The 26,701-nt window shown below is 54.3% G+C and overlaps 2 protein-coding genes, 1 non-coding gene and 1 pseudogene across 6 annotated transcripts in view; 3 read left to right on the forward strand and 1 right to left on the reverse strand.

The window, feature by feature from the left end:
- Positions 1-198: 198 nt before the first annotated feature.
- IDH2 (isocitrate dehydrogenase (NADP(+)) 2, mitochondrial) lies at positions 199-14,282 on the forward strand. The gene is made up of 11 exons (XM_011379642.2): positions 199-412; positions 7,483-7,574; positions 8,517-8,682; positions 10,044-10,204; positions 10,289-10,432; positions 10,832-10,968; positions 11,141-11,292; positions 12,892-13,004; positions 13,176-13,273; positions 13,363-13,455; positions 13,926-14,282. The coding sequence occupies exons 1-11, from the start codon at positions 298-300 to the stop codon at positions 14,005-14,007; spliced, it is 1,353 nt and encodes a 450-aa protein (XP_011377944.1). The 5' UTR covers positions 199-297; the 3' UTR covers positions 14,008-14,282.
- LOC111731387 lies at positions 11,986-12,105 on the forward strand (annotated as a pseudogene).
- Positions 14,283-15,589: 1,307 nt separating the features above from the next.
- ZNF710 (zinc finger protein 710) overlaps positions 15,590-26,701 on the reverse strand; it is a 55,415-nt gene continuing 44,303 nt past the window's right edge. For 3 of the 4 annotated variants that reach the window (XM_011379643.2, XM_023522979.1, XM_011379644.2), the window contains 4 exons: positions 23,619-25,104; positions 20,812-21,003; positions 20,120-20,294; positions 15,590-18,292 (listed from right to left, as the gene is read on the reverse strand). In XM_011379643.2, the coding sequence (XP_011377945.1) occupies positions 18,123-18,292; positions 20,120-20,294; positions 20,812-21,003; positions 23,619-25,076 (1,995 nt within the window). In that variant the 5' untranslated portion in view covers positions 25,077-25,104 and the 3' untranslated portion in view covers positions 15,590-18,122. The remainder of the gene's footprint in view (positions 18,293-20,119; positions 20,295-20,811; positions 21,004-23,618; positions 25,105-26,701) is intronic. The other variant, XM_023522980.1, reaches the window with a different exon arrangement.
- Positions 22,944-23,062, forward strand: LOC111731380. Its single transcript, XR_002777104.1, has one exon. It is a non-coding gene; the product is annotated as a 5S ribosomal RNA (ribosomal RNA).

Below are 26,701 nucleotides of genomic sequence, written 5' to 3' on the forward strand. Positions count from 1 at the left end.
TCCTCCAGCTCCGGCCCCAGCGCGCGGGGCCGGGCGGGTCTCACCATCTCTGGCGCTGGTCCAGCGGGGTTTCCCGCAGCGCGCGCGTGGGGTCGCGCGGCGAGCAGGGGACGGTCTGGCCCGGCTTGGCCCCGCCCCCTCCCGACGAGGCCCAATGGGGTGGCGGCCCCGGAAGCCCCGCCCCGGCCGTGCCCGCGCGCCCCTTGCCCAGGTCTGGGCAGTCCGCCGGCAGGCAGCCGGGAGCAGCTGCTGGCGCTCGGCTCTCGCCCGCGCGGTTCGTTCGCTCGCCTGCTCGGGATGGCTGGCTACCTGCGGGTCGTACGCTCGCTCGGCAGGGCCTCGGGCTCCGGGCCGGCCTGGGCGCCGGCAGCCCTGACAGGCCCCAACTTGCAGGACCAGCCGCGGCGCCACTGTGAGTGCCAGAGGGTCTGGGCGGGCGCGCGCCCGGCCCCGCGACGTGGCGGCCTCCGGGCGGGGACCGGAGAGACGACAGCGAGGGTTGCCGGGGTTGGGCGCACAAGGAGCCGGGGACGGGCTCGCTACGCGCTCTCTTGCCCCCAGCATCCGAGCGGCGCCAGGCGCAGGGGCAGGGACTTGAAGGACGGTGGCAACTGGTGGCTCGGGCGATGCCAGCCCTGCGGCCTTGAGCGGGAGGGAGCTCCGGGCTTCCTCGCGCCTCCAGATATGACTTATGGGGTGCTGGGGGGTGTCCTGGAACAGGAGGGAATCTTGCCCACCCTGCGCCCCTGGCGGAGAAGAGCAAACGAGTGGGAGCCGCAGCACCCCACAAGCTGTCCCTGCTCAGACAAAGGCGGGAGGGTGGAGGCATTCACTTCCCCTTCCTTTTCAGCCAGGGGCGCTGTAACCCCTCCTCGCTGCCAGGCCCTCGTCAGCTATTTTTGGAGCCTTTTACGTGACAGCTGGAGGAGCGTGCTTTTCATCTCCCCCTTTTGTTTGGACTCCCGCGTTCTCCTTGTCGCCGCTCCTGAGGCTCCATCTTGGGGCCTCTCCTTGTCTTGACCTGCCTTTTCTCTTCGGCCCTGCCTGGCTCACAGATGCTGAGACCTGGCGGCCGCGCCAGAAAACATGACTTTCCCGAATAGCAGTTCACAGCTTCTGTGGTACCCTTAGCTCCCGGCTTAAGAGAGAAGACAGCAGTCGGGTCAAATAATAGACTGAATCTGCATTACCAACGCTGGTTGCCCCGGCTGGCATGTGGGCATTGCCTGCACTCTGGCTCTATTGCCAACTACAAAAGGCAAGGAACAATATAGGTCCCTTGGCCCTGTCTGATTCCTGTTGTCACGGAAACCCCTATCCTGACCTGGCCAGGAGAATGAGGAAGAGGGGGGTGGGGCCCAGGCGACCTGGCCTTAATGCTAGTGTAGGTAATTTTTAACCCAGTGTGGAAGCAGCTGACCAGAGCTTGGGCCCCAGCGGCCCCGCCCCCCTGACAAAAAGAAAAAAGGGCATTTCTGCTTTTGCATTTCTAGGGTTTGTCTCTAAGGGGTCAGCCCAAGGTTCCAAGTCCCCCAGGCCTCAAACCAACTTTCCCATAATACAGCACCACATTCAGCAAAATATTTCGGGAGATAGGTCCATTCTCTGATTTTCTCTTTTTTTTTTTTCAGCACTGATGGTAAAAACAAACACTCCATATACAAACAAGAAAACAAAGCCCCTTTGGGGGTTTTGATAACACATAAAAAGAGCAGGCAATTGCAGGTTCTTCTGGAAGTCCACAAATAGATTGGTTATTAATGGGCAGAATGCCTAGTGTTTGAATTGGACATGACACATACAATTGTGACCTCTGCTAGCTTGCTACCTGACAGTGCTGCCAGAGACAGAATAGTTGGCATTCTCCTTGATGACAAGAGAGTATTTTTTAGCTAAAACACCGTTGTGTCTTTGCTGCATGGTAATTCTTTCTAGTTTTGCAACTCATAGGCTTCCAGCAACTGCTTGTGCAGCTCTGATAAGTTAGAGTTTGGCTTTGCCCAACTGTTCGGTAGGAGAATTACTTATCTATTCTTCCTTTGCTCTACTCCTAGCCTGGGAACTTAATTTTCTCACCCTGGCCCTTGACTTTTCAAATCTTGGTGGCTTGCCTGCACTTGTAGATTCCAGGGCAAATTATTTAATGATGGCTCAAAGTTTTGCAGACTCATCAGTTGAATTCTTATGTGTTCTCCACTGAGCCTTGTTTCAGCCACATCTGATAAGACCACAAAAGCCTCTCTGGAAAGCCAGGGGCCTGTCTCAAATCTTCTATGTGAGGCTGAGGCCTCGTGCACTAATTCCATTCAGGGTGGGAAGTGCTGGAAACTGCTCTCTGATTCCTGGAAGCTAGGCTTTATACTTCTGGACTTTATACTTCTGTAAACCCAGGTTTAGAATTCCATCAGATTGCAAATATTAATATACTATAGGTTGTGCGCTTCTTCAGGGCAGGGAGCCCATTGCCTGGCAGAGTTGCCACCGTGTACATTTTTGATGATCTGGTGGTGGTGTCTGATGGTGAGAACTCACTCTGTGTGGCAATGCATCCCAGGAGGGTGGGGGGTGATATATGGTACCAGGAGGACAAATAAGCAAAGGAAGGTGTGTGCGAAGCGCTGAGGGAGCAGGGGAAACGGGCCATTAGTTGAGGGGAAGAGGGAACTGAGGTGCCGAGGCCGTGGTGGAGGGGAGCACCTCTGCCTGTGGGAGATGCAGAGAAGAAGGTGTGCCTGAGGCTGGCTCGGAGTGCGTGATGGCGAGTAACAGGAGGTAGGCCAGGCTGTGGGGGCCGTGGGAGCTTGCAGGCCATTTTTGAGGACCTTGGCCTTTACTCTGAGTGAAAGCGGGGGCTTTGCAGGGTTTTGGGAGGAGTGTCATGACCCAAATACATTTTAACAGGAGCGTTCTGGCTTCAGGGACCTGGCAGGAGCCCATCTTCATAATCTGGCGAGAGAGGCTATTGGCTTGGACCTGGTCGGTGGCCCTGGGGTGGTGAGAAACAATTGGATTCTGGACATATTTTGAAGGGAGAGCCAATAGGATTTGTTGAGAGTTTGGATGTGGGTGTGAGAGAAAAGGAAGAGTAAAGGAGGACACCAAGGAAGATACTAGATTGTCTTTCAGAATTGCTGCCCTGCCTTCTAGAGCTCCCAGGAGTTGGGGCTCACACCCTCCTGGGCCATGCTGGCTGAGCAGCCTCTCTGCTGAGAGCAGCATGAATAAGCATGTGGTGGAGGCAGTTACCTGGGTTGCGGCTGTCTTGCGGGGACCTTGAGCCTTGAGTTTGGAGCAGCAGGCAGATTCTGAAACTGGGGATGGGTTTTGAAAACCTTACTTGGCGTTGGGTGCTTGGGGCCCCAAACAGAAAAGGAGTTGGTCAAATGGGCTTCTTGTGACTAATGTAATTCCACCCCACACTCTGGCCTAGAGGGCAGTGTTTGCACAGCATCTCATCTGAAGATTGCATGATGTCCCTCGGAGGCTTTTAGGGAGGCCCAGCCATAGGTTGCTTGTTACCACTTGTCTCCCTGAAAGGGGCAGATGATGTGGTGTCACCACCATATTGGCTGAACAACAAAGAGTCAAACTCTGAGACTTTGGGGCGCTCTGGAGGGCATGGGGCAGGACCGGCATGAAAGAAGAGGCTGCCTCAACCCAGCCTATCCTGGCCACGAGTGAGTGCCCGCTCAGTGTGTGGGAAGCGACTCATTCTTCAAAAGAGGCTGGATTTTTATATAAAATCTCCTGGTTTTTTAAAATTATTATTTATATTGTTTTGCAACAAATATCTGGAGCTTTTTCATCTTGCGAAAGTGAAACTCTGCATCCATTAAATAACATGGCAGCCACCACTCTACTTCCTGTTTCTATGAATCTGACTGCTCTAGGTACCTCGTATAAGTAGAATCATACAGTATTTGACTTTTTGTGACAGTCTTGTTTCACTTAGCATAATGTCCTTAAAGTTCATCCATGTTTTAGTATGTGACAAGATTTCTTTGCTTTTTAAGTCTGAATAATATTCCATTTTATGTGCATATTGCCTTAAAAATATTCAAATTAAGACTTATTGACCTAAGTAGGGAATTGTGAAAAGCTTAGGAGATATAGTTATTAAATTCTCACATATTTAATACTGCTTCTAACTTGTCATAGGAGTTACTTCCCAAAAATGTTAATGGCAGCTGGATTGAAAGAGTTTCTGGGAAATGTGGCAATGTTGTTTCTAAGTACACCGCGTTGTGAATAATGCTGCTACAAATATGGCTGTGCGTTGTAAGTCTCCTGGAGATATAAAGTGAATTTGCCTTTGTAGAGTTTGAGAAAAAAGAACAAACAGCAAAATCTAGTGAGGTAGGTTCGAAAGCACTAAAACGTGGATGCACTTCCTTTTTTAGTTCAAAGCAGGTACATCCGCGGTTAAGGGATGGGAAGCCCAGTCTTGAAAAACTTAGAATTGCTTAACTTAACATTGTTTCACCTTTAGGAGGAAAGTTTTTCTTAAGCTTCCTGGATTAGTTTCCAAAGAGTCCTGTTCTCCTTTCGAAGGCTCATGCCACATTTGGTTGATCCATTCATCCCTTAATGGACACTTGGGTTGCTCCCCGCCCTTGGCTATTGTGAATAATGCTGCTACAAATATGGCTGTGCAAGACCCTGCTTTCAATTATTTTAGATACGTATCCAGAAGTGGGATTTGTGGATCTTATGGTAATTCTGGTTTTTAAGTTTTTGAGGGACTTCCACACTGTTTTCTATAGTGGCTGCACCAATTTACTTTCTCATCAGCAGTGCACAAGTTTCCAATTTCTCCACATCATCACCAACATCTGTTGTTTTCTGTGTTTTTTGTTTTTGTTTTTGTTTTTGTTTTTGTTTTTGTTTTGATAGTAGCCATTCTAATAGGTGTCAGGTTGTATCTCATCGTGGTTTTAATTTGCATTTCCCTAATGATTAGTGATGTTGAACATCTTTGCATGTGCTTATTGGCCATTTACATATCATTTTTGGAGAAATATCTATTCACGTCCTTTGCCCATTTATTAATTGGCTTATTTTTATTTTTATTTATTTTTGTTGTTGTTACAGTCTACTTGTCCACCAATTAATATTAAAAACAAACAAACAAAAACACTACCTGGGCCAGACAAAATAAGTCTCTGCTGCTGTGGGTCACACAGCTGTCCCAGCTCCTCTGAGAAGTTCGCTTCCAGGGAGGCTGCACTCCTGACATTGATAGAAGTCTGCTTGTCTTGTTACCTGTAGTACTTTCCTTCTGTACTCACTCCTTGAGGGCAGGGACTGTTGTGTTTCAGGAGGTTGTAAATAAGTGGGCCCTATGGTCTCTGAGGATTTGACACCTGCTGTGTATAGCAGGAAGGGCTGCCTGCTGTGACCTTGACTTTGAACTCCCACAAGGAGGAAGTGTGGTATCTATAGCCCACAGGCTCTTGGCCGGAAGCCCAGAAGTTAAGTGGAGCTCACGCTGAGGCGGAGACCTTTAGGACTGGCGCCTAAATGAATCTGTCCTTAGGGATCCTGATTCTGGTAGGTTCGATGTATTTTTAAAAAGCTGGATTAGCTCTCATCGAATTAACTCTTAAGAAATACTCCTAAAAATTAAGCTGGCTCTGCCACAGTGCAGTACACTTTCTGCAGTTTCTAAAGCCCTTTCCATTCAAACTTTAGACCAGACAAAGTGAAGGAATTTTGTAGCTTGGGTCCAAAATCCCCCATTGCATCTTGGGAATGGCAATAGAGTAGTGCCTGCAGTGGCCACCTTGTCCTGTAGGGAGTGAAGTATTTTGTCTGTTTGCTTTCCGTTTCTCTACATCTGACCCCCGAGGGCATCCAGAGGCTGCCCTTGATCCGGGGATCTGAGTTCTTCCGGTATCTGACACAGCTACGCTGCCTGCTCTCATTTTTCTTCCTGAATGATTTCTAAGGTTCTTTTTAGATTAAAACAAAAAACAGCCTGTTTGCATATCTTTGGGAAGTGGGTCATCTTGCTGCACACATTAACTTTTTTCTGAGCGGGTCTGGGATGCCATCCCGAGTCACAGCCGTGGCGTGTGTTCTAGGTGGTTTTTCTCACGACAGTGATATATTTGCAGTCTGGTGGGCTTTGGTCACTTCTGTTTGGTCACTTTTAAATGTGACGAGGTGGCCATGCCGTTTTAGTTTCTAGGCCTGTTTTTCATAGACTTCTGTCCTATGCTGGCAACCGAGCAGATGTCGTTTCTCCCAATGTTGTTTTCAAGTGACCATAATCTCCGGCAGGGTGGAAGACCCCCAACTCCATCTGTATGGACTGTGTGTAACATGAGTACATAGGTCCTAAGGGAGGGGGGTGCTGAGGAGTGCTCCTGTGGGGACAGGGCGCAGCTCTCTGCTGTCCTGCTGTCCCTGGGTGTCTGCAGCAAGTGAGGCTTCTGAAGACTGAAGTCCAACACAGGTTTTTCATAGATCTTGTCACCCTCTTATGCAGTCACTGCTTCCTCTGGGCTGTGGGCAGAGGGATGTGCTGGTGCTCGGGTGCCCCCTTCTGAGGCAACGATCCTTGTCCACGGCAGCCTGCGCCGATTAATTGGATGGGCCGTTGTCTTGAGTTTTCTTTGGAATTCACTTCCCAGACTGGTGGTTTTTCTCACGAGTCAGACTTTCCTTAAAGAGCCTCCCTGGCTCCTGCTTCCCCCTTGCCCTCTGCCTGGACCTGGGTCAGCTGCTCGTCCAGTCTTCTGATGCTTTTCTGGCAGGACTGGCCAAGGTGAGCCAGCTGGGACCAGGGACTCCGAGTTTCACTCCCGAGTACCCTAAGTATGTGCTACCCATTGTGCAAGGTGCGAATCCTCCCGCTTTTGAACTGCAACTGTGGGCAGTAAGCATGGAGGCTCAGCCTCCCCCATTTGAAGGGGAGATAATGATACTCCCTTGGGGAGTGCTAGAGGACTGCATGGAACCATTTAAAGGGCAGGGGCACACTGTCAGGCACGGAGGAGGTGCGAATACTGTCCTTCCTCACTTCAAGTTCGCCGGGTTCTCAGGTTGCAAGCAACAGACCAAATGAGTGGCTGGTTGACTTTGAGAGGGTGTTATTGGAAGGACACAGGGTAGCTCATAGAATGGCATGGATTGGACTAGAGGGGGTTCCGGGCTGCCCTGGGGAACTAGGTGGCAGCGGCCCCTGGGCAGCGTCTCCCAACCTGCTGCTGGACAAGGTGGCCCTGGGCGGCTCTGGTTCTCTATGTTGTCTCCTCTGCCATCAGATTGCTGGGGAGGAGACTTGACTGACCAGGCTGGCCATACTCAGTGTGGGGTCCGGGTCCCCAAGCAGTCTGGGGGGCTACTCCTGCAGAAGTGAACATGGCCCCTGGCTAACCACGGTCTGCTTCTCGGTGAAGGGCAGGTCTGGCGGGGAAGAGAGGGACTCCCCCACGAGCCTGCCTGGGGCCGTCACATGCAGTCTATGCCCGGTTCTAGATGCCGACAAGAGGATCAAGGTGGCCAAGCCGGTGGTGGAGATGGACGGCGATGAGATGACCCGCATTATTTGGCAGTTCATCAAGGAGAAGGTAGTTCCCTTCTGAAGCAGGCGCTTTCCACGTAGCTGGCCGGGCACAGCGTTCCGCCCCAGCGAGGTCTCCTGGGCCCCGCGCCCACCCATCTCCCCGAGTCACCTGTCACCAGGTGGGCAGCAGCAGTCCTGATTCTCTCCTTCCATCCACCCTTCTGTCATGTCCAGACCGACCACTCATGGTCCTTGCAACATCAGGCAGGGGCCTGTCCTCACCAGTCTGTGTCTGGTGCTGGTGCCAAAGCCTGCATGTCTTAAAAATGTGTGCAGATTCAGGGCTGATGCTGTACCCTATCCGTCTTGACCCCCGACATTCTGATGTGCTTCCTTGAGGGAGCAAAACGAGAACAGGGCTTGCGTGCGGGGCAGCTGTGCGTGTAGTTAACCTTTACTTAGCAGCTCAGGGGTGGCATCACGAGTCGTGGCTGTGGTGCCTGCCACAGTGATATGTTTGAGCCACCATGGCACATGGTTCCCAGGGCGGCTGCTTGGCTTCTCCAAGCCACTGGGGTCTGCCTGGAAGAGCATGTCGTCCCTGTGGAGACCTTTGTATTGTGTATGTCCACAAGAAGGCTGAGAACTGTCACTTCTGAATGGGGAAGGAGAGAGAACCCACTGTATAGAGAAATCTAGATGCACTTGGAGTTGGGATTCAGCTGAATTGATGGGCCGTCACGGTGGCATTTGGTTAATCTAGGGGTCGAGCCCTCCGAGGGGCTGCAGCCTGGTGTCCCAACCTCTCTCCTGAGCCCCGACCTCCTGCCAGCTTTAGCCTGGCCCCACTGAGGAATGGCTGACTCCAGCCCTCTGCTGTACCTTCCCCACCTCCCCTGGCCTTCTCTCATCCCTGCTCTGACTGAGTGTCCCCTGCTGTGGCCTGCACATGCCCCTGAGTCATAGTCATCTGGACTGATGCCTCGCCTTGGCCATCTGTCTCTAGCTCATCTTGCCCCACGTGGACGTCCAGCTCAAGTATTTTGACCTGGGGCTCCCACACCGTGACAAGACTGATGACCAGGTCACCATTGACTCTGCATTGGCCACCCAGAAATACAGTGTAGCTGTGAAGTGTGCCACCATCACCCCCGATGAAGCCCGCGTGGAAGGTGTGGGGGTGTGGAGGTGGGTGGGCGGGGACAGTGGGCGCTATGACTTGACCCCGGTCTCCCCGTAAATGCCTGGTAGACAGTAGAGCCTTAGCGATCGAGCCCTGTAGATGGGACAGGGGAGGGGCAGTTAAGGGGCTGGCCTCAGGTTCCATAGTTAGGGTGTGACAGAGCTGAGACCAGAATCCATGTCCCCTGTTCCCAAGCCAGTGGTGTTACTGCTGTGCTGTGTGGCTCTGGCCATGTAGGTGCCATCAGTAACAGGGAGGAGGAGGAGGAGAAAGCGAATGCTGACTCTGTCATAGTCACAATGGCCCCTTTGGGTAGCCTGCCCCTCTGGCCTCCTGGACTGTTTTGCAGGCAGGTTTACAGAGAGGCAGGGGCCACCTCTGTCCAGAAGAGGGCCATGTGTCAGGCCTGTATCCTTCAGAGCCTCGGAGGGCTCTGGGGACATCACTAGTGTCCTGCCACTGTCTTGGCATTGCAGGTGTGCCCCTGCCTCTGCAGCCATGGAGGGGTATCGGAGAGGTGCCCTTACCAGGCTTGGACTTGCAGCTGGTCCCTGGTTCTGGGGGCTGCTCTTGAAGTTGCCATGAAATGGCACCAGTGTGTGGATAAAGGGGGTCAGATCTGGAAAGTTCAAGAAAGAGTGGTTTAGCAGTGTGCAGAGTTCTGTCTTCCTATTCCCGGCATTATCAGGGACTTAGAAGGAAGCATTCAAGACACAGCTTCTAGCTCCCCAGGCCTCCTGCTGCCTTTCAGGCTGGACTGATCTTAGGGTATTGGAATCATTTTAGTGCTAAGCTCTTCTTGGAGGGTTTCTTTTATTTCTCCTGAACCCTGGGGTTTATATATCCCCATTTTATGGAGAAGGAAGTCGAGGGTCACAGTCTTAGTAACTTGGGCTGGACCCCGCAGTTAATGGCAGTCCTGGGGCTAGAACCAGAGCATCTAGAGTGAGGCGCTATGCTGCCTGGGTTCATCAGACTGAGCTACTTCCAAGTATATGACGTGGGAGTAATAATAGCTGACGGAGCACTTACCGTGTGCCAGGCACTGTCCTAGGTACTTTACATATGAGCTCATTTAATTCTCTCAACCACCCCAAAAGCTAGGGATCAGCAGTTTCATTTCATAGCTCAGGTTAAGCCACTTCCATACGAGTCACAGTTAGAAGCACTGGAGATGGAGCTTGAAGCCAGGAAATCTGATTCTAGAGCCCACATATTCACACTCTAGATTCTGCTGCTTCCCCAAGATGATTTTTAGGACCCCCCATCTGGCTGCATTCTTGTTTGGGGTTCACATTCTCATTGGAAGGTGGGGGCTACAGTGGGGCCGCTTCATCTCTGTCCTCCTAGAGTTCAAGCTGAAGAAGATGTGGAAGAGTCCTAATGGGACCATCCGGAACATCCTCGGCGGGACCGTCTTCCGGGAGCCCATCATATGCAAAAACATCCCCCGCCTCGTTCCTGGCTGGACCAAGCCCATCACCATCGGCAGGCACGCCCACGGCGACCAGGTGGACCAAGGCGGGCGTTGGGTTCCGCCGGCCCGGGATCCCCATCTGGAGGCCCTGGCCTGAGCCACCCTCTCGTCTTTACAGTACAAGGCCACAGACTTTGTGGCCGACCGGGCAGGCACGTTCAAGATGGTTTTCACCCCGAAGGATGGTAGCGGTGTGAAGGAGTGGGAGGTGTACAACTTCCCTGCTGGCGGCGTGGGCATGGGCATGTACAACACGGATGAGGTGAGGTGGCCACGGGAGCCTGAGCTCCTCTCCCCCAGCCTGGCCTCCCTTCTCCAGGCTACCTTATCAAAAAAAAAAAAAAAAAAAGAGGGCCCCAAAAGGTAAAATCAGAAATGAAAAGGAAGTGACAAGGGTCACACCATCATCTCTGAGCCAATCGCAGGCCCCGAGGGAGGAGGCGCTCTGATTGGATGAGCTGCCACATACCGGCAACTCTAGGTGGTCTAAGAATTGCGGAGGGGGGCTGCTTCCGCGCGGAAGACACACCAGGTGCTTGCTCCAGAGTGGCTGGGGTGGCCCAGACTGCCGGAGAGAGCTGTGTGGAAGGAAGGGGTGCCGTTCTCGGGCCAGCGCCTGGCCCTAGGGGAGCATGCCAGGGACCTCTCTTTCTCCCCGTAGTCCATCTCGGGTTTTGCGCACAGCTGCTTCCAATATGCCATCCAGAAGAAGTGGCCGCTGTACATGAGCACTAAGAACACCATTCTGAAAGCCTACGACGGCCGCTTCAAGGACATCTTCCAGGAGATCTTTGACAAGTAACGGCCTCTCCCTTCCCTGCTTCCCAGGACTCCGCGGCCTCTCCCACCCCCACCCCGTCCCACCCCTCCCCCTCCCCCTGGGAGGTTGCTGTCCCTGTGCATTTGGCGAGGGATTCCCCAGCCTGTTAGCCTCTTGCCCTCTCACCGCAACAGGCCCTTTCCCCCCCAGGCATTATAAGACCGACTTTGACAAGAATAAGATCTGGTACGAGCACCGGCTCATTGATGACATGGTGGCTCAGGTCCTCAAGTCTTCAGGTGGCTTTGTGTGGGCCTGCAAGAACTATGACGGAGACGTGCAGTCGGACATCCTGGCCCAGGGTATGCCTGGGACACCCTGTGGGCATTGATTGTTGGTCTTCTCGGGCTGGGGGGATTTTCAAACCCTTTTGGTCGGAAGCTACTCTTGTGTAGCAGCAGGACTAGGGCTTGCCAGCTCATTGCAGGGTCCGCTGTGGACAGCAGGGGGCGGGAGCTCCCTGGTATCTGAGCGAGTCAGGATCACGAATTAGGTTTAAACGGGCGTATTACTAAGGCTGCCATTAAAGAGAAAGGAGGACACAGGAATTCAAGTTCTAAAGGGCTTAGGTCTGTGGGCTCTGAGGTTCCTGTCCAGGAAGGGGCCAAATGACTAAGTTTGGCTCCAGCGGAAGCATAGGCTTGAATACAACTGGGTGCTCTTTAAATGATAGAGAACTCATTTTGTATGCTAAACCTTTTGGATGTAGGAGAATATCAGGGACAATGGCAAACCTCCAAGCCCTAGAGCATTCTGAAAAACAAATCCTTCTGCAGCCAAAAGCCTGGGTGAGCCATTAGAGAAGAACTGTAAGAAATAGCCCAATTGTGTGGGGGGAAGAGAGCAGGAAAGATGGTGGGAGTAGGCAGCATGTAGCATAGAGAGTGAAAGGGAGACAGGTTATGTGTCATGGGTGAGGTCTCGCTCCTGAGGAGAAAAGAGAAGCCCACACCAGGTTGTGATGACAAGGCAGCTTGATAAAAGCGTCGCTTTAGGTCTACCGCCATGCCACCCTGAATGTGCCCGATCTCGTCTGATCTCAGGAAGCTAAGCAGGGTCGGGCCTGGTTAGTACTTGGATGGGAGACCACCTAGGAAGACCAGGTGCTGTAGGTGTAAAAATCAATAAAAAAAGCTTCGCTTTGTTTCGGTAAGTTCAGTGGTGATCCTCTCACTAGAAGAATTCTCATCTAGGCTGGAAGGATAAAAAGTCATAGCAGACGAGAGAAAGCATGAGCATTACCCCTGAATATATAAGGACCTGGCGAATGGGAAGGTCCAGGTAAAAATGGCGAAGGGTCCTGCTTCCCGTGCCCCAACAGCAAAAATTCTTAGACAAATAATTTTCCTGAAGGGGTTGCCCACTTTTACTTTCTTGGGCCTTTACAATTCTTATTTTGGTGCCATGTGTGCTTTTGAAGCCCAGGAGACCTTGACAACAGAAAAGATTGACATCTGGATTTGGGAAAAACTGGAAATAAATCACAAAACTTTCAAGTAGCTGAAAACAGCAGCAGATAGAACGATCGCTGTGAAATGCCGTTGACAGGCTTTATTGTTTCTGCTTGAATGTGCCTCCTAGTCATGAGCCAGGCTGGGTGGGGAGAACTGTGGGGTCTTGGGCCCTGGAAGGCACAGGCTTCGGGACACCTGGACGTGGGCACACAGATGTATGCTAACAGGCAAATGATAGGTACCTCCGAGTGCCCCCTGCCCTGTGCTGGGCTCTGGCGACCCATGACAAGGGCAGACAAACTAGAAACAACCCTCGTGCTCCCAGTTACAGTTGGGCGTGGGTGGAAACGTTAGCTGAGAAGTAGCTACAACAGCAGGGGCGCAGGGGGGCTCAACCCGCATGGTCTGAGAGGTGCTGACACAGAAGAGGGTCTTCTTGCTCTTCAGGCTTTGGTTCCCTTGGCTTGATGACGTCCGTGCTGGTCTGCCCAGATGGGAAGACCATCGAGGCTGAGGCTGCTCACGGGACGGTCACGCGCCATTATCGGGAGCACCAGAAGGTGAGCATGGGGAGCATGGCCACGCAGTCTACCCCAGGGGCCCACGGTCCGCTGGCCATGAGGGCTGGGAGGATAGGCCTAGACCTGTTAGTCTAGAGGTGGGCAGCTGCATTCAGGTGGCTCCCTTGTTGTCTGCTTGGCTCTTGACTCCTCTGTGACCCCTGTCCCCAGGGCCGGCCTACCAGCACCAACCCCATTGCCAGCATCTTTGCCTGGACGCGTGGCCTGGAGCACCGGGGGAAGCTGGACGGGAACCAGGACCTCGTCAGGTGAGCACAGGAAGGGCCTGAGCTGGCCCGGGGCAGGTTCTGGGCCCTGACTGCACAGCTGCGGTCGCCCTCTGCCCTGTCCCCTGCAGGTTTTCCCAGACCCTGGAGAAGGTGTGCGTTCAGACCGTGGAGAGCGGAGCCATGACCAAGGACCTTGCGGGCTGCATCCATGGCCTCAGCAAGTGGGTAGAGGGCAGGGTTGGCCTTCTAGGAGCTCAGGGGTGGGAGGAGAGAAGCCAAGGGCTCTTCTTAGAGGCTCCCCTCTGGGCCAGCTTAGCTGCCAGGAGCCTGGGGCGGGACAGTCTACAGCCCTGAGGGACGACTCAGGCCAAGTCTCCTAGACCGGGCCCAGGGGGTGGGTCTCCATCCCTGCAGCTAGCTGCTCAGAGCCTTTTCCATCCCCTTCCACACCCATCTCAGCTCCCGATGTTTCCAAGGAGAGCTTGTACCCAGTTCCCCATTTACCTGGAAAAGAACAGACAGACCTTACTGGGTTCCTGCTGAATTTGCTGTGGCCCTTTGGCAGTGGGCTACAGGTAACCTGTGACCTGTAGCCTGGCCGCGCCCCTCCCTACAGGGGCAGGAGAGAGGGCTGCCACTAAGATGCCCAAGCTCGGGCTCTGTCCCTTACACACGCATGTTCTCTCGGCAGCGTGAAGCTGAATGAGCACTTCCTGAACACCACGGACTTCCTGGACACCATCAAGAACAACCTGGACAAGGCCCTGGGCTAGCAGGAGGGGCAGGGAGTGCTGCCCGGCTGCTGGATGGATGCAGGTCCTCACACAGGCGGCGGAGGGTGAGCCTCGCAGCCCTCAGGGGCCTTTCTAGGGGACATTTTTTATAAGCAAGATGTTTTTAAAAGTATCTCTGAGTTTCCCCTCACGGCAACGCGAGGCAGGAACAGTGTGTTTTACCTCAGTCAGTCAGTATGTTTTGCATACTGTAATTTATATCGCTCTTGGAACACATGGTGCCATATTTAGCTACTAAAATCTCTTCACAAAACCGTCTGCTGTGTTTGTCCCTCAGGGGAAGGAGGCAGCTGGGGTTTAGAGGCAGAGACCCTCAGAGGGCTGGGGGGCTCCACCAGGGGCAGACTGGAGTGACAGGCCCCAACAGGCCTGTCCCAGCTCCATCCAGTTAGGGGGCCCCCACCATGGGACAGGGGCCCGGGGAGCAGGGTAGGCCTCCTGCATCCTACGGGAGCAGCCCGAGGAGCGGCCACAACTCTGGGGGCCTAGGCCTGTGGGGTCCCTGGAATTTCCTAGCACGATCCGGTTCCTATATCGTGTTCTCCATGTTGGGGTTATCAACTTTTCGATAGATGCAGGGTCTATTTATTTATTTATTTATCTATCTGGGTTGGTTTTAACCTTCTAAACATCTCCAGAGCTCCTCGCCCTTTTATCGGCACTAAAAACAGGCCCCACTCACCAGCCGCCCCTCGGTTCTCTCGCGGCTGTCTGGGTGTGGGTTCTGGGAGTGTGCATGGGGTCCCCCCCATGTCGTCTAGGTTCCCAGACGTGGGTTCATCTTCTCCATTCTTTAGCAAAACAAGCAAAGCAAGATTACAAATTTGCTATAAAGTTAAATCGATCCAATTTAAAGGGCTACCCTTACGCAAGGATTATATTCTACTTTTGGTGTTTAAAATGTCCTGAGGGAAGAGTTGTATCATATTCACTTGATAAAATAAATACTTGGCAACCCTAAGTCCATTTCCCAAATTCTGGGTGGGGGACTCTCCCGGCTCCTGAACCCCATCAGTTGGGAACCTCAGTAGCTTTGAGACTGGGCTCCGACCACCCGTTCACAGTGGCGCCCCCTCCTGTCGGAAGGACTGTTCTTCCTCGGTCAGCACACTGAGCTCCCTGGGCTGTGGGAAGAAAAGTTAGTTGGTCTGCTGGCTCTGCTACCCCCAGCTCCTGGGGGGAAGTTCAAGACCCTTTCTTGCCCATCAGTAGCAAAGGGCTGGCAGCTCCCCAGAATGCACGGCCTCTGAAGCCCAGTCTGGCATCAGGAGCTGGCTTCTGTCCTGGTGCCCTGGTGGGTGAGGGGAAGCAGCTTTTCTCTGCAAGCGGTGGGAATTCTGGGGCCTTGGCCTGGTCCCCTCTCTTGGGCTTGGAGCAGCTCCCCGTAGGTGCTTAGCCCTGCAGGTGGCCTTTCCAGGACAAAGGGTGTCCTGGGTCTCCTCCTGGCCTCTGCAGAGTGATGTCCTGTCGTGTGGGGCTGCGAAGCTTTGCGGGGAGTTCCTTCCGGGGGAGGGGAGAGGACCAGGTTCCAAGAACCATAAAAACAAGCACTCGCAGTCGCCTCACTAAAGAATATTCATTTATTTATAATTATTGCTAAGTAAACTTCTCTTTTAAACAGGAACATAAAAACACAGTAGGGCTTTGCACAAGTGGGATTTCTAAACAGTTGGTTTGTATACACGTCAAAATAAGTTAGAGTGGAGTTCATCCAGGAGTTTCCAAGTCACCCAAGAGGCCACACACCTCTTTTGAAAAGGTTGGGGTGAGGGGTGAGGACAGGAGCCTTGCCAAGACCACCCCCCAGCTCAAATCGTGAGTTGTGCTGTCCCCTTCTCTTAGCTTTGCCCAGGTCCAAGGCACAGGGCAGGGGCATTCAAGTATCGAACCTCGCAGAGGGCCGGTGCTGAGGGCGGGGCTGGGGGGGGAGAGGAGAGCCCCACCCCGGGGCCAGACCTTCCCCCTTCGGTTTCCAGGGCCAGGGCCAGGGCGCTGGCAGGAGAGAGGAGGAGGAGGTACAGGGTTCTTTTTGGTACCAGGGGAGAAAGACGTTGTGGGAAGAGGTAGTTTGCAGGGGATGATGCTTCTGCTCAGCAGGAGAAAATGTCTTCTACAGTGACGGGGTCACTGCCACCTGAGGGTCATCATGGCGGGCACCTGGGAGGCTCGGGGGTCGGGGGCTTGGGGTCTGGAGAGCCACACTTGGGGAGGCTCCTGTGAGCCCCAGGGCTCTGGTTTGTTGCTTAGTGTGAGCTCCAGAACAGAAGGAAGGGGCACCTGGCTGCCTGATCCTAAGGCCACCTTGTCCTCCCCTCAGTCCTAATCACAGCCACCCTGAAGCCTAGCTAGGTCCATCACTAAGGATACAGCCTTGGGGGTAGCTGCATTTCAAATTGGTCCCCTCTGCTCCCAGCTGTTTCACCATCACTTGGTTTCTGGGCTGAAGTGGGTGGCTTTACCTCCTTCTGTGCCTTTGGGGGACAGCCCTGCCTGCCCCTCACTACTTAGGCCTCAGGAGGCAAGTAGGTGGGAGTCTGGGTGCCCCAGCCATTCCTGAATGCACTATTTCCCTGCCCTGGGTCTGCAGCCTTCGGTTCCAGGGGCGCAGGAGCCGGCGTCGGGACGGGATGAGAGTGGACAAGTGAAAGAGCTGCTGGCTGGGCAGCGTCAGTGGCCCTGGCCTTTGGTGGGCGGTGCAGAGCGAGTCACTGGCGAGGGGCCTGGCAGGAGTGGAAGGGCCTGCCCGCCGCCTCCTCCTGCCTCTCACCCTGGCCTCCTGAGGCTTCCCGCCAGCAGCTGGACCTCCAGGGCCAGAGCGACAGCCCCTCTGAGCCTGAGTCCTGCCTGGCCAGGCCGCTCTATGTTGGGGACACGAAGCACACACAGCACACAAGAAAGCTTCCCTTGGGAAAAAGAAAATGACCTCCATCAGAAAAGATAATAGGTGACACAGAGTTGGAAAGGAAAAATAATAATAAATTACCTTCAAAATACTCCCATTTGCTCAAAAAATGGTTTTCTCTATGGTCTTCATTTTCCTTTTTAAATATGTCGCTCTTCCCGGGAGCCTGCTGACTCTTGGCTGTCCCCATCCTCAGAATGGATACTTGTTATACTTTAAATAAGAAACTATTCCAGCCCTGCTTCTCCCCACACAGGTGGTCCTTGGCCTCCTCTGAGGACAGCCCCTCTTGGTCCCCAGTGATCATCTTCACTGTACTCTGCCCCTTGCTCAAGGGGCCTCCACCTGTCTTTGTTAGTGTATGCCCGATGCAAGGCATGTCCTGGCTCTGCTCACATTGGGGACCCTGGGGGGGCGTCCCAGCTCAAGACAGAACTGCCTGACGTTTGTTGAAATCCACCTTAGGGCTTCGAGGTGGGGCCGTCTGGGGGTTGGCTGGGGAGGGCATTAGCTGGGGGCTGTGCTACACCCTGCTTTCCTGCAGGCCAGGACCTGGGCCGCATGCATGCCTGGCTCCAGCAGAGCGTGGGAGGCACCAGGAGGTAGAAGGCAGAGGCCCTGCCTGGCTGTCCACGACAGGGTGGGGAAGGTGACCCTGGGGCCTGGGCTGGTGGGTGGGGGTGGGCAGTGCTGACCAGCACCGTAGCTCGAACATTCCTAGAGGCAGGAGTTGGTCCAGAAGAAAAACAAGGCCTAGCTCAAGTGATCTCTTCCTCCAGTGTCAGGGCCCCTGAAGGGCCATCAGGATGGCCCTGCCCACACTGGCTGCCCCAGCTCTGCTGGGCCTGGAGACACCTGAGAACCTGTGCCCTTGTGACCTGTCGCCAAATGGCCCCCATCAGCATGTCCCCCACCTACCACAGCAGCAGGCTGAGGAGACGCAGACCTGGGCCTCTGAGTTACCCTTCCTTCCCCGAATGTCTGGAGCCTATGCCTGGTTCACAGCTGAGGCCAGTAGTACAGTCCATTTGGTCTAAAAGTCCCTAGTGGTGCAAATGACTCAGAGGGAGGGGAGGGCTCGGGACGATGGGGCAGTAGCTTTTCTCAGCTGCAGGAGGTGCAGCCCACAGCCCATGGGTCTCACCCCCACGCCCCAGGCCCCCCTCACCCCATTCTGGGCGGCCCAGCTGTGCTATAGCACGTTGTAGTAGGCCATCTCTTTCATGGCCTGTTCGGTGAGGACACTGGCCTCGGTGCTGCTGTCCACTCCAGCGTAGGCATAGGCATTCTCCTCGAAGTCCTCCATCTCCTGCTGGCTGTCGAGCTCAGAGGGGTCGGTGCCAGTCAGCTCCATCATGGGGTCTGCAAGAGAGGGGCACGGTTAGGCCCGGATGCCACCTGGTGGGAGGAGCCTGTCACCTGCACACAGGAAGCAGATGACCTTTCTAAAGAAAAGACTTCCCAGTCACCGCTTCCAGAGGCTCCCCAGCTGCCTCTCAGCCTTCCTGCTCAGGTTGGCCCCAGGCTCCTGTGGCTTCTCTGATGGGCCACCAGACCCGAACTCTAGAGCTGCGTTGGGGGGGGTGGGGGGAGTGCGGGCCCGGCCTTGACCTCTTCTTTCTGTCTTGCCTCTGTCGTCCCTCCTAAGTCACACACTTATTCTCTCGAATGTTTCTCATGGATCCCCTCTGCCGCATGAAAGCCTGCTGCTGTAGCGTGTCTGCATCACCACTCATGAGCACCCACGGCATGTCACCTACGTCACCTTGCAAATGCTCACAGCAGCCCTACTTAGGAGATCAAAAGTTAGTTCAGAGAGGTTAATCAGCCTGCCAGAGGGCACTCAGCGAGTGCTGCTGTCTTCATCCACTGTGCTGCTCTGCCTCAACTGGCCAGAGGGACCCTTCCTCCTCTGACCTGCCGGCATTTGTGCTTGAGGCCAGTTCTATCCAGTGGTCTCCCTGTCCTTGCTCTCCAAGACGGAGGTTAACACAGAGGTTAACACGGAGGATGAGGCAAACACTCCAAGAGGCCTCCCGTAACTGTATCAAATTGACATCTTATTATAAAGTTCGTACTGTTGGAGGCCTGGGCCTGCCGACCAGTGAGTCACAGAGGAAGGGGGCCTGTGGGGGTGGCCAGCAGGGACTGCGACTAAGCCCCATGTGCACTTAGGGGGCGTGATGTGTTCTGGGGTAAAATGTACCCCAGCTTGGGAGTCACCCTGCTAAGTCAAAGGCAGGTTTTTCAACCCTGGCCCTATTAACGTTTGGGGCCATAATTCTTTGTTGTGAGGGTTGTCCTGTGCACTACGACGTTTATCGGCATCCCTGGCCTTGATCAGCTAGATGCCAAGAGCACCTAGAGACGAACAAAAATGTCTCTAGACATGGCCAAATGTCCCCTGGGGACTAACTCACACCTCTGCTGAAAACCACTAGTCTAAGGGGGACCCCATCCCCTGCCGGTGTGTGGTGCAGGAACAGGCCCAGACAATGAATCACGAGGAAAGGCCTGCTAGGGTGTCCTGAGAGTGTTCTCGTTGCTGTGCTGGAGCAAAGGGGAGCAGGCTCCTACCCTCCCACTGGATGCGAACAAGGAAGCAGACTGCTCTGAAGGCCACTGGCAGCTGTTGGCTGTGAGGACGATCACCTTGCCTTGGCTGCTGAGAAGCTCAGAGCTCCTGTCTGCATGGCCATCGGACCTCCCATGGTCCACTTGGAGTTGTGACCTCACTTGGCTCTCCCTTATCTTTCCAGCTGCTACTGTCCCATTTGATACTTTCTTCCCCATCCGTTTATTTTACATGGTATCTCTAGTAATGAGATAAAGTGTCTATCACCTTCTGTGTATTGTGATCTCGCACAAGTTCCCTAACTTCTCTGTCCCTGAATTCCTGCATTTGTAAAACGGTGATAATAACAGAGCCGACCTCACCGTGAGGGTCACATGAGTTAAGAAAGGCCTGGCACCCAGCGCTCAATAAATGTTAGTTATTATTTTTATTATATTGTTTATGTGAGCCCACTTAAATCCTTCAAAGAATACATAAACGTCCCATCACTACCTCCAGGGTACGCCCTCTCCAGACCTGAGCCCACCCCAACGAGGTCTCAGGCCTGACCCGCCTCCCGCTCCCCTAACTGGACAGGACGCTCCTGCTCCATCCACTGCGCATGGCCCACCCACCTTGGCTGTCCAGGCCGATGTCCATGACACCGTGCTTGACCTTCATGTGCCGGCTCAGGTTTCCCTTGAGGTTAAACTTGCTGGAGCAGTAGGGGCACTTGAAGGGCTTGCTGCCTGCATGCAGGTGCATGTGGCCCAGCAGGTTGTACATGCGGTTGAAGGACTTCCCGCACACCTGGAACACAGCGCTCAGCACCATCGGCCCACAGGGAGCCGCTCCCCGCCCCGCCCCCGCCCCGCCCACTCCCACCTCCACGGCTGGGCTGCAATCTCACTCGCTATGGACAGCACTCGCTTTGCCCTCTCCTATGTGACCCCAGAGGCCCGAGAGGCAGAGAGCCGCGCCTCCTTGCTGGTCACCGTTCCTGTGGGTCTGCGCCACACTCCCTGAACTGGACTTGTCAGGAACCCGGGGCTCGGATCTCTGACTGCAGAGTCTGACCTGGGCTCTTTCCCTGTGGACCTTCGCCCTGCCTGCTCCAACTCTCCAAAAGCACAACTTCAGCAACTGTAAGATCTGAACCCTCATGGCCCACTCCAAACCCCCAAAGCCTAGGCAGTTCCGCGCAAACAGTGCCGACTGCACGCTCTGCACTGGCCAGGCCATCTCTCGGTGGGCTTCGGTGCTACAGTCATGCTGACTCCCGGCCACCCACGGGGCAGTCTCGCCTTGGGGCCTGATGGCCCGGTACCTTGCATTTGAATGGCTTCACAGGTGAGTGTACAATCATGTGGGTCTTGAGGGTCTGCTTCTGCACGAAGGTCTTGAAGCAAATGTGGCACTGGTAGGGTCGGACGCTGGTGTGGATCAGCATGTGCCGCTTCATGTTGGCCTGCAGCGTGAACTCCCGGCCACATACCTCACACTTGAACTCCTTCACGCCCTGTAGGGGTGGGGATAATAGTCAAGGCCATAGAACGAAAAGTGTGTGGACCAGAGCATCAGAGCGTCTGCACAGCTTCTGGAAAATGACTTCCTGGAGCTGTTCCAAACAAATACCACTTGTTTAAAATCACTGGGAGAATGTTGGGGCTGGGCCACTTACTCCAGGAAGCCTTCCAGTATTAGGCAGAGATTGGCTGGGCCTTATTGTTCCTACCCACACACCTGCTGTCTCCTGCCCACCAGGCAAATGTGTTCGCTCATTCAGGCAAATGTGTCCGTTTATTCATTCAGTAGCCATTTGCCAGGCACCTGCTACAAGCCAGCATCACACTAGGCAACAGGGGCCTGTGGCTAAGAAGACACAGCCTTAGCCTGGTCACTATGGATTATTTCCACATGTGTTTTTTCTCCTCGTCGACGCTGAGGGCGTCTCTCAGCGGTCTCTGGCTCACAGACCCCTTTGAGAATATGAATGCAGGTATGGATGCCCCAGGAAAAATGACACTCAGGTCTGGGTAGAATTTAGAGTTCTCACACCCCTGGAGCCCATCCACTAGTCCCCAAGAGAGAGTTTTTCAAGCTTTGCTGGTGATAAGGGCCACACGCAGTTCTTTTTCAATGAACAGCCGCTCAAGCTGCCCCCTGGAGGCTCCCATCCTGTGGGCCCAGGGATTTGTAGTCTCTGCAGGCCCCCCACATGATTCTTAGCATTGACGAGGTTTGGGACACTCAGCTCCAGGAGACAAAGACTCTAGGGAAGATCTTCTGGTTCGGACTGTGTGGCCTGGAGGTGGCCCCAGAGCAGGATGTGGTGCCATGCGCACAGAAGGCCCCCTGTATTGTCTGGGCAGGAAAGTTAGGACAAAAGTTGGGAGCTGATCTCTTTGTTAGAACCCCAGCAATTTAGCAGAACCCCAGTGGGACAGACAGAAATCTGACAGCTGCTGCCCCTCTGGTCCCTCTCCCCGCACCTGCTGGTGTAAAGTTTCCTATTACAATTTAGTGGTTCCAGTGTCTATTTCTCTGAGCAGACAGGGGTGTACCTTGTGTCTTCTGTGCTTGACACATGGAAGATGCGTGTGACCACCAGGGGGCCCTGGCCTTTGGGCGCTTAACTCTATAAGTGCACAATGTGCACACTGTACACATTTAGGCTGATGATAGGAATGTTTCCAATTTTATTAGCCTTTGATTTTTGCTTTCAGCTTTTCCTCACAGTATTATTTATCTTATAACAGTTTGCAGACGTGTGGATTTTTAGCAGAGGAGAATGACAGCAAATACATAGCACATGTACTTATCACTCTCCGCTCTCACTGCCTGCAGACGTTGATAATCAGTCATCTGGTTTCCACCCATGCACATTCGATTTTATAGCTGAACCCAGATTCGGCTTCGGAATCCTTCTTACCGTTACACTCCAGGCAGCTACACCACGTGAGTGGAGGGACACCTGCGGTGAAACCTATAGATCATCTCGACTCTAGTGGGAAAATTTCCAGCGCGGGGAAGGCTAGATTCTTGGCCTGATGGGCTACTGCTTTCCCCGCCACTGTGGTGTCCACTGTGACAGATAAGGATACAAGTTCAACCTGAAGCATTTCCAAGGCCACCACTATGGAGAGAAGAAGCTCTATGCACATCAGCTTCAAACTGGGAAGCTGGATAGATTTGGGGTGGGAACGATGGAGCAGGCCAAGTGCCCAGGTGAGGCTGTGGGACCCGAGAGCCCTCATTCCACCCTCCTGGATGTAAAGGCCTCTGGGGGGAGGTGACATTGGCTGAAAGGCAGAACTGGTTGAGGTTATGTCTAAGGACACAATAAGAACATCTACACAAACCACTTTGCCTAGTTTAGCCGTGTTCTAGAACCGACTGTAATTTCCCATAACGAATATTTTTCCTTACATTTATTCCCTTTTAAAATGAAATACATTAGTCTATGGCCATGCCACCCTGTAAAAGCCTGATCCCGTTTGATCTTGGAAGCTAAGCAGGGTCGGGCCTGGTTAGTACTTGGATGGGAGACCACCTAAGAAGACCAGGTGCTGTAGGCGTAAAAAATAAAAAATAAGAGATTGTAAGCTGACAAGGTCCTTGCAATCTGTGAGGTCAACCAAGGGTCGCCTCGCCTAAAAATAAAATAAATAAAATAAAATGAAATACGTTTAGCTTTTTTCTTAAAGGGAAGTCACAGGTTTTGATATATTTCTGTTATGCAGAGCAACAGGACCCCTCTGCACATCCAACCCTCTGGTCCCTCCCCCCCGCAGACTGGCCGACTGCCCATCTACAAAACAGCAAGGGCAGGCCACGCCCCTGATTCTCCAACTGTGTGCCTTAGGTCCTGCAGGGGTTCCTCAAACATTTCATTCAAAAATATAGTTTTAAATATAGTTTTAAATCAGCAGTTTTACTATTAAAATAAATGATTTCGAGTATTTATTTTTCCAAATACTCATCAAAATAAGAACTGTGAGTCAGTCTGTGTAGCATCCACGCTGCGACCTAAATGATCTCCTCGCGGACTGTGGGAAGCACCACATGAAGAGCAGCAGAGGGCAGGGCCCCCAGGGCGGGGGGCGGGCGTGGGGCCCGGGGTGCTGGCCTTACCTTGTGGGTGAGCGAGTGCTGCTTGAGGTGGTGGATCTGGCTGAACTCCATGCCGCACTCGGTGCACACGAACGGCCGCACGTTCTGGTGCTTGAGCATGTGGTTCTGCAGCTGGCTGCGGTAGTGGAAGGACTTGTCACACTCGAGGCACTGGTAGAGGGTGGGACCCTGGTGGGAGGCCAGGTGGCGCTTGAGCTGGGTCAGGGTGGAGAAGTCCAGGCCACACTCGACACAGACGTGGCAGCGGCCGCTCTCGTGCTTCACTTCGTGGGCCTTGAGCTCGCTGGGGTAGGCAAAGCCACGGCCGCAGAAGTGGCAGCTGTAAGGCTTGACCTCCGAGTGCAGCAGCATGTGGCGCTTGAGGTGGCTGGTCTGCGTGAAGGCCTTCTGGCACACCTGGCACTTGTGGGGCCGGGTGCCTTGGTGCGTCAGCAGGTGCGTCTGCAGGTGGCTGGGCTGCTTGAAGAGCTTGCTGCACTGCGGGCACGAGTGTGGCTTGATGCCGTTGTGGCCTAAGATGTGCGTCACCAGGTTGTACTTGGACGTGTAGGACTTCTCGCACATGCGGCACTGCCAGCGTTTCTGGCGGTCGCCCGCCTCCACCAGGTAGGAGTCGTCGATCTGCACGTTGATGTCCAGCCGGTCCAGCTGGGCCTTCTTGTGGCGCTCCACTGTCGAGCCTGCCGCGTCGGCCTCGAACTCGCCTGCCTCCTGCCACACGAAGCCCTGCTCCGGCTTCACGGGCTCCGGAGACTCCATGGTGGGGGCCTCGGGGTCGCTCAGTGGGGCCAGGTGTGGTGGCTCGAAACCACACTCAGCGGGCAAGGCCTCGGGCCCCGGCAGCGCCATGCTGGGCTCGGGAAAGCCACCCCGGGCCGGGTCAGGGAAGTGCGGGTCGTAGGGGGTCACGTCCAGCTCTGGCCGCGGGGCTCGGGGCAGGGGCCGCAGCGTCCGGGGCTTGCGGCTGAAGGCGCTGAGGTCGATCATCTTGACGGAGCTGCTCTGCACCAGGGGCTCGCAGCCACCACCGGCCACCTCCGCCGGGGCCTCGGCCGGGCCTGCATCCTTGTCGCCAGGCACTGACACCTCGTAGACATCCTGCTCCTCCTCCTCCTCCACCTTCTCAAACTTGACCTTGGGCACCAGCCGCACAGGCGGCCGCGTCTTCCGCCGGGTGTGCTTCTCGAAGGCCGCCTCCACTTCCAGCACCTCCTCCTCCACCGGCTCCTCCAGGGCCCGCCCGTTGCAAGCCAGCTGGTAGACGTCAGGGCCGGGGGGCCCGGGTTCCCCGATGGAAGCCCCCGACAGCTCGGGCCCCAGGTCCGGGTAGAAGGCTTCGGCGCTTATGGTGGCTCCAAAGAGCTCATTTTCTGAGACCAGGCCCAGGACGGCGGCCTGAGCCAAGGACAGCACCACCACGGCGTCCGTCTGTGTCCCTGAGTCCATGAAGCCCTCCATCCCTCGGCAGCTGGCTAGGAGGGCATCGCTGCAGGAGAGAAGGAAACATCAGAACTGTGGGCTCGCTGCCGCACGGACAGACAGATCGGCAAGGCCTCAGCTGATCCTGGGCGTGTCTGTCCCCGCCGCCTTCTACTCCTGCCTTGGGAACAGAACACACCTGTAATTATGGGGACCAGCGACACCCTCTGTGTATCTGACAATCTCCCCCATTATCCTGTGGGATCCTGGGTAAGCCCTGCCCTCTTGCTGGCCTCAGTTTTCCCATCTTTAAAACAGGGAGGCTGGATTTCCTCAGCAGTTCTCAATCTGTGTTCTGCACGGCCTCAAAAATCTGATTCAAAATCACATAAAATAAAGATTCTATTTTCAAAAACCGACTTTAGGAAACCCATCTACTCACGTGTATATACAGTACACCTCGTTCCTACGTATTCAATGGCCCCACCGGCTTTGCTGCTGAGGTAATTAATTTTGCACAGACCTTGAGACTATAAAGGGAGGTATTAAACAACTGTCACCATTTGTAACAGCTTGTCCATATGAATGAGGTGTTTTGGTTTTTTAAAAGAATATATATTGGACAAAGACAAGGCAACACACAAAAATAAATTAGGCGCCAAGGCCGACCTCAGACAGTAGCTCCCACCTATCATCCCTGTTGCTAAATGACTGTGTCCATCACAAGAGGTCATTGTTCTCGATTAGCTGAATGTTATACATTTATACCGATTAAACATATAGCTTTTTTTTTTTTTCTGATTTGTACACAGAAGGGCCGTGTGATGGCTAACATGTTTGAGACAACTGTCTGAAACGAATGAACTGGCTCCCAGCTTCACAGCCACGCTCTCCGATCGAGAAAGCCGGTGCGCCCACCTGTCCAGGTCCAGACCCCAAGCGCATGGGCGTCCTGCCATCCCAGGGGCTCTGCGCACTCCCACCTTGCACACGGGGCCTCCCGCCCCCGATGCCCTTCCCCCAACCCCAGTGAGCTCCTGGCTCCTCCCGCCAGCTTCCCAGGCTTCCCTCAGAGTCCACTTGCTCCTGGGGCTTCACCATACCCTCCGGTGGCAGGAGGCGCAGTGCGTCCGGATGTGGGAGGGCCTCCTCCCTGGCCTGGAGACTCAGACTCATCGCGACTGAACCCCTGCCCCCGGCTCAGTGCCTGGCACCTTGGAGGTGCTCTACAAGGAAGGGGAAGGACATTATTTGGGGGGGCTCCTGCCTGCTTTGCTGGCTCTCCACTCAGGGCGGCCTTTCCTCAGGAAACTGGCTCCAGCCTCATGTCTCCCTCCCCCCACAGGCCAGCAGAGTTTCCCCTTCCTGAAGCTTGCTAAAAATAAAATACCCCAGACAAGAATTTAGCCGCCTTGAAACACACACTACAAATCAAACTACTGAGCTTAAAGTGGGGGTCTCGTGGAAGGGGTCAGACGAACAAACCTCTGACACGGGGCTCAGGGTCCATCGGGAACAGGCTGCAGGGGCTAAATGAGATTCAGCATCCACCCCCACCCCCTGCTGGAATGAGCACTCAATTGGGAGTCAGGCAGCTTGGCCTCAAGTCCCAGGTCACTTATAAATGACTAAGCAAAGTCACTTCCAAGTCAGTTCTGTGCCTC

This window comes from Pteropus vampyrus, unplaced genomic scaffold (genome assembly GCF_000151845.1).
Source record: "Pteropus vampyrus isolate Shadow unplaced genomic scaffold, Pvam_2.0 Scaffold368, whole genome shotgun sequence".
Classification (NCBI taxonomy): domain Eukaryota; kingdom Metazoa; phylum Chordata; class Mammalia; order Chiroptera; family Pteropodidae; genus Pteropus; species Pteropus vampyrus.

What these genes read in the sequence shown, in the direction of transcription:
- IDH2 (XM_011379642.2), top strand. Translation starts at nt 298, where the DNA reads ATGGCTGGCTACCTGCGGGTCGTACGCTCGCTCGGCAGGGCCTCGGGC. An exon ending in GTCGGACATCCTGGCCCAGG is followed by an intron (nt 11,293 to 12,891) that starts GTATGCCTGGGA and finishes CTTGCTCTTCAG; the next exon opens with GCTTTGGTTCCCTTGGCTTG. An exon ending in ATTATCGGGAGCACCAGAAG is followed by an intron (nt 13,005 to 13,175) that starts GTGAGCATGGGG and finishes CCCTGTCCCCAG; the next exon opens with GGCCGGCCTACCAGCACCAA.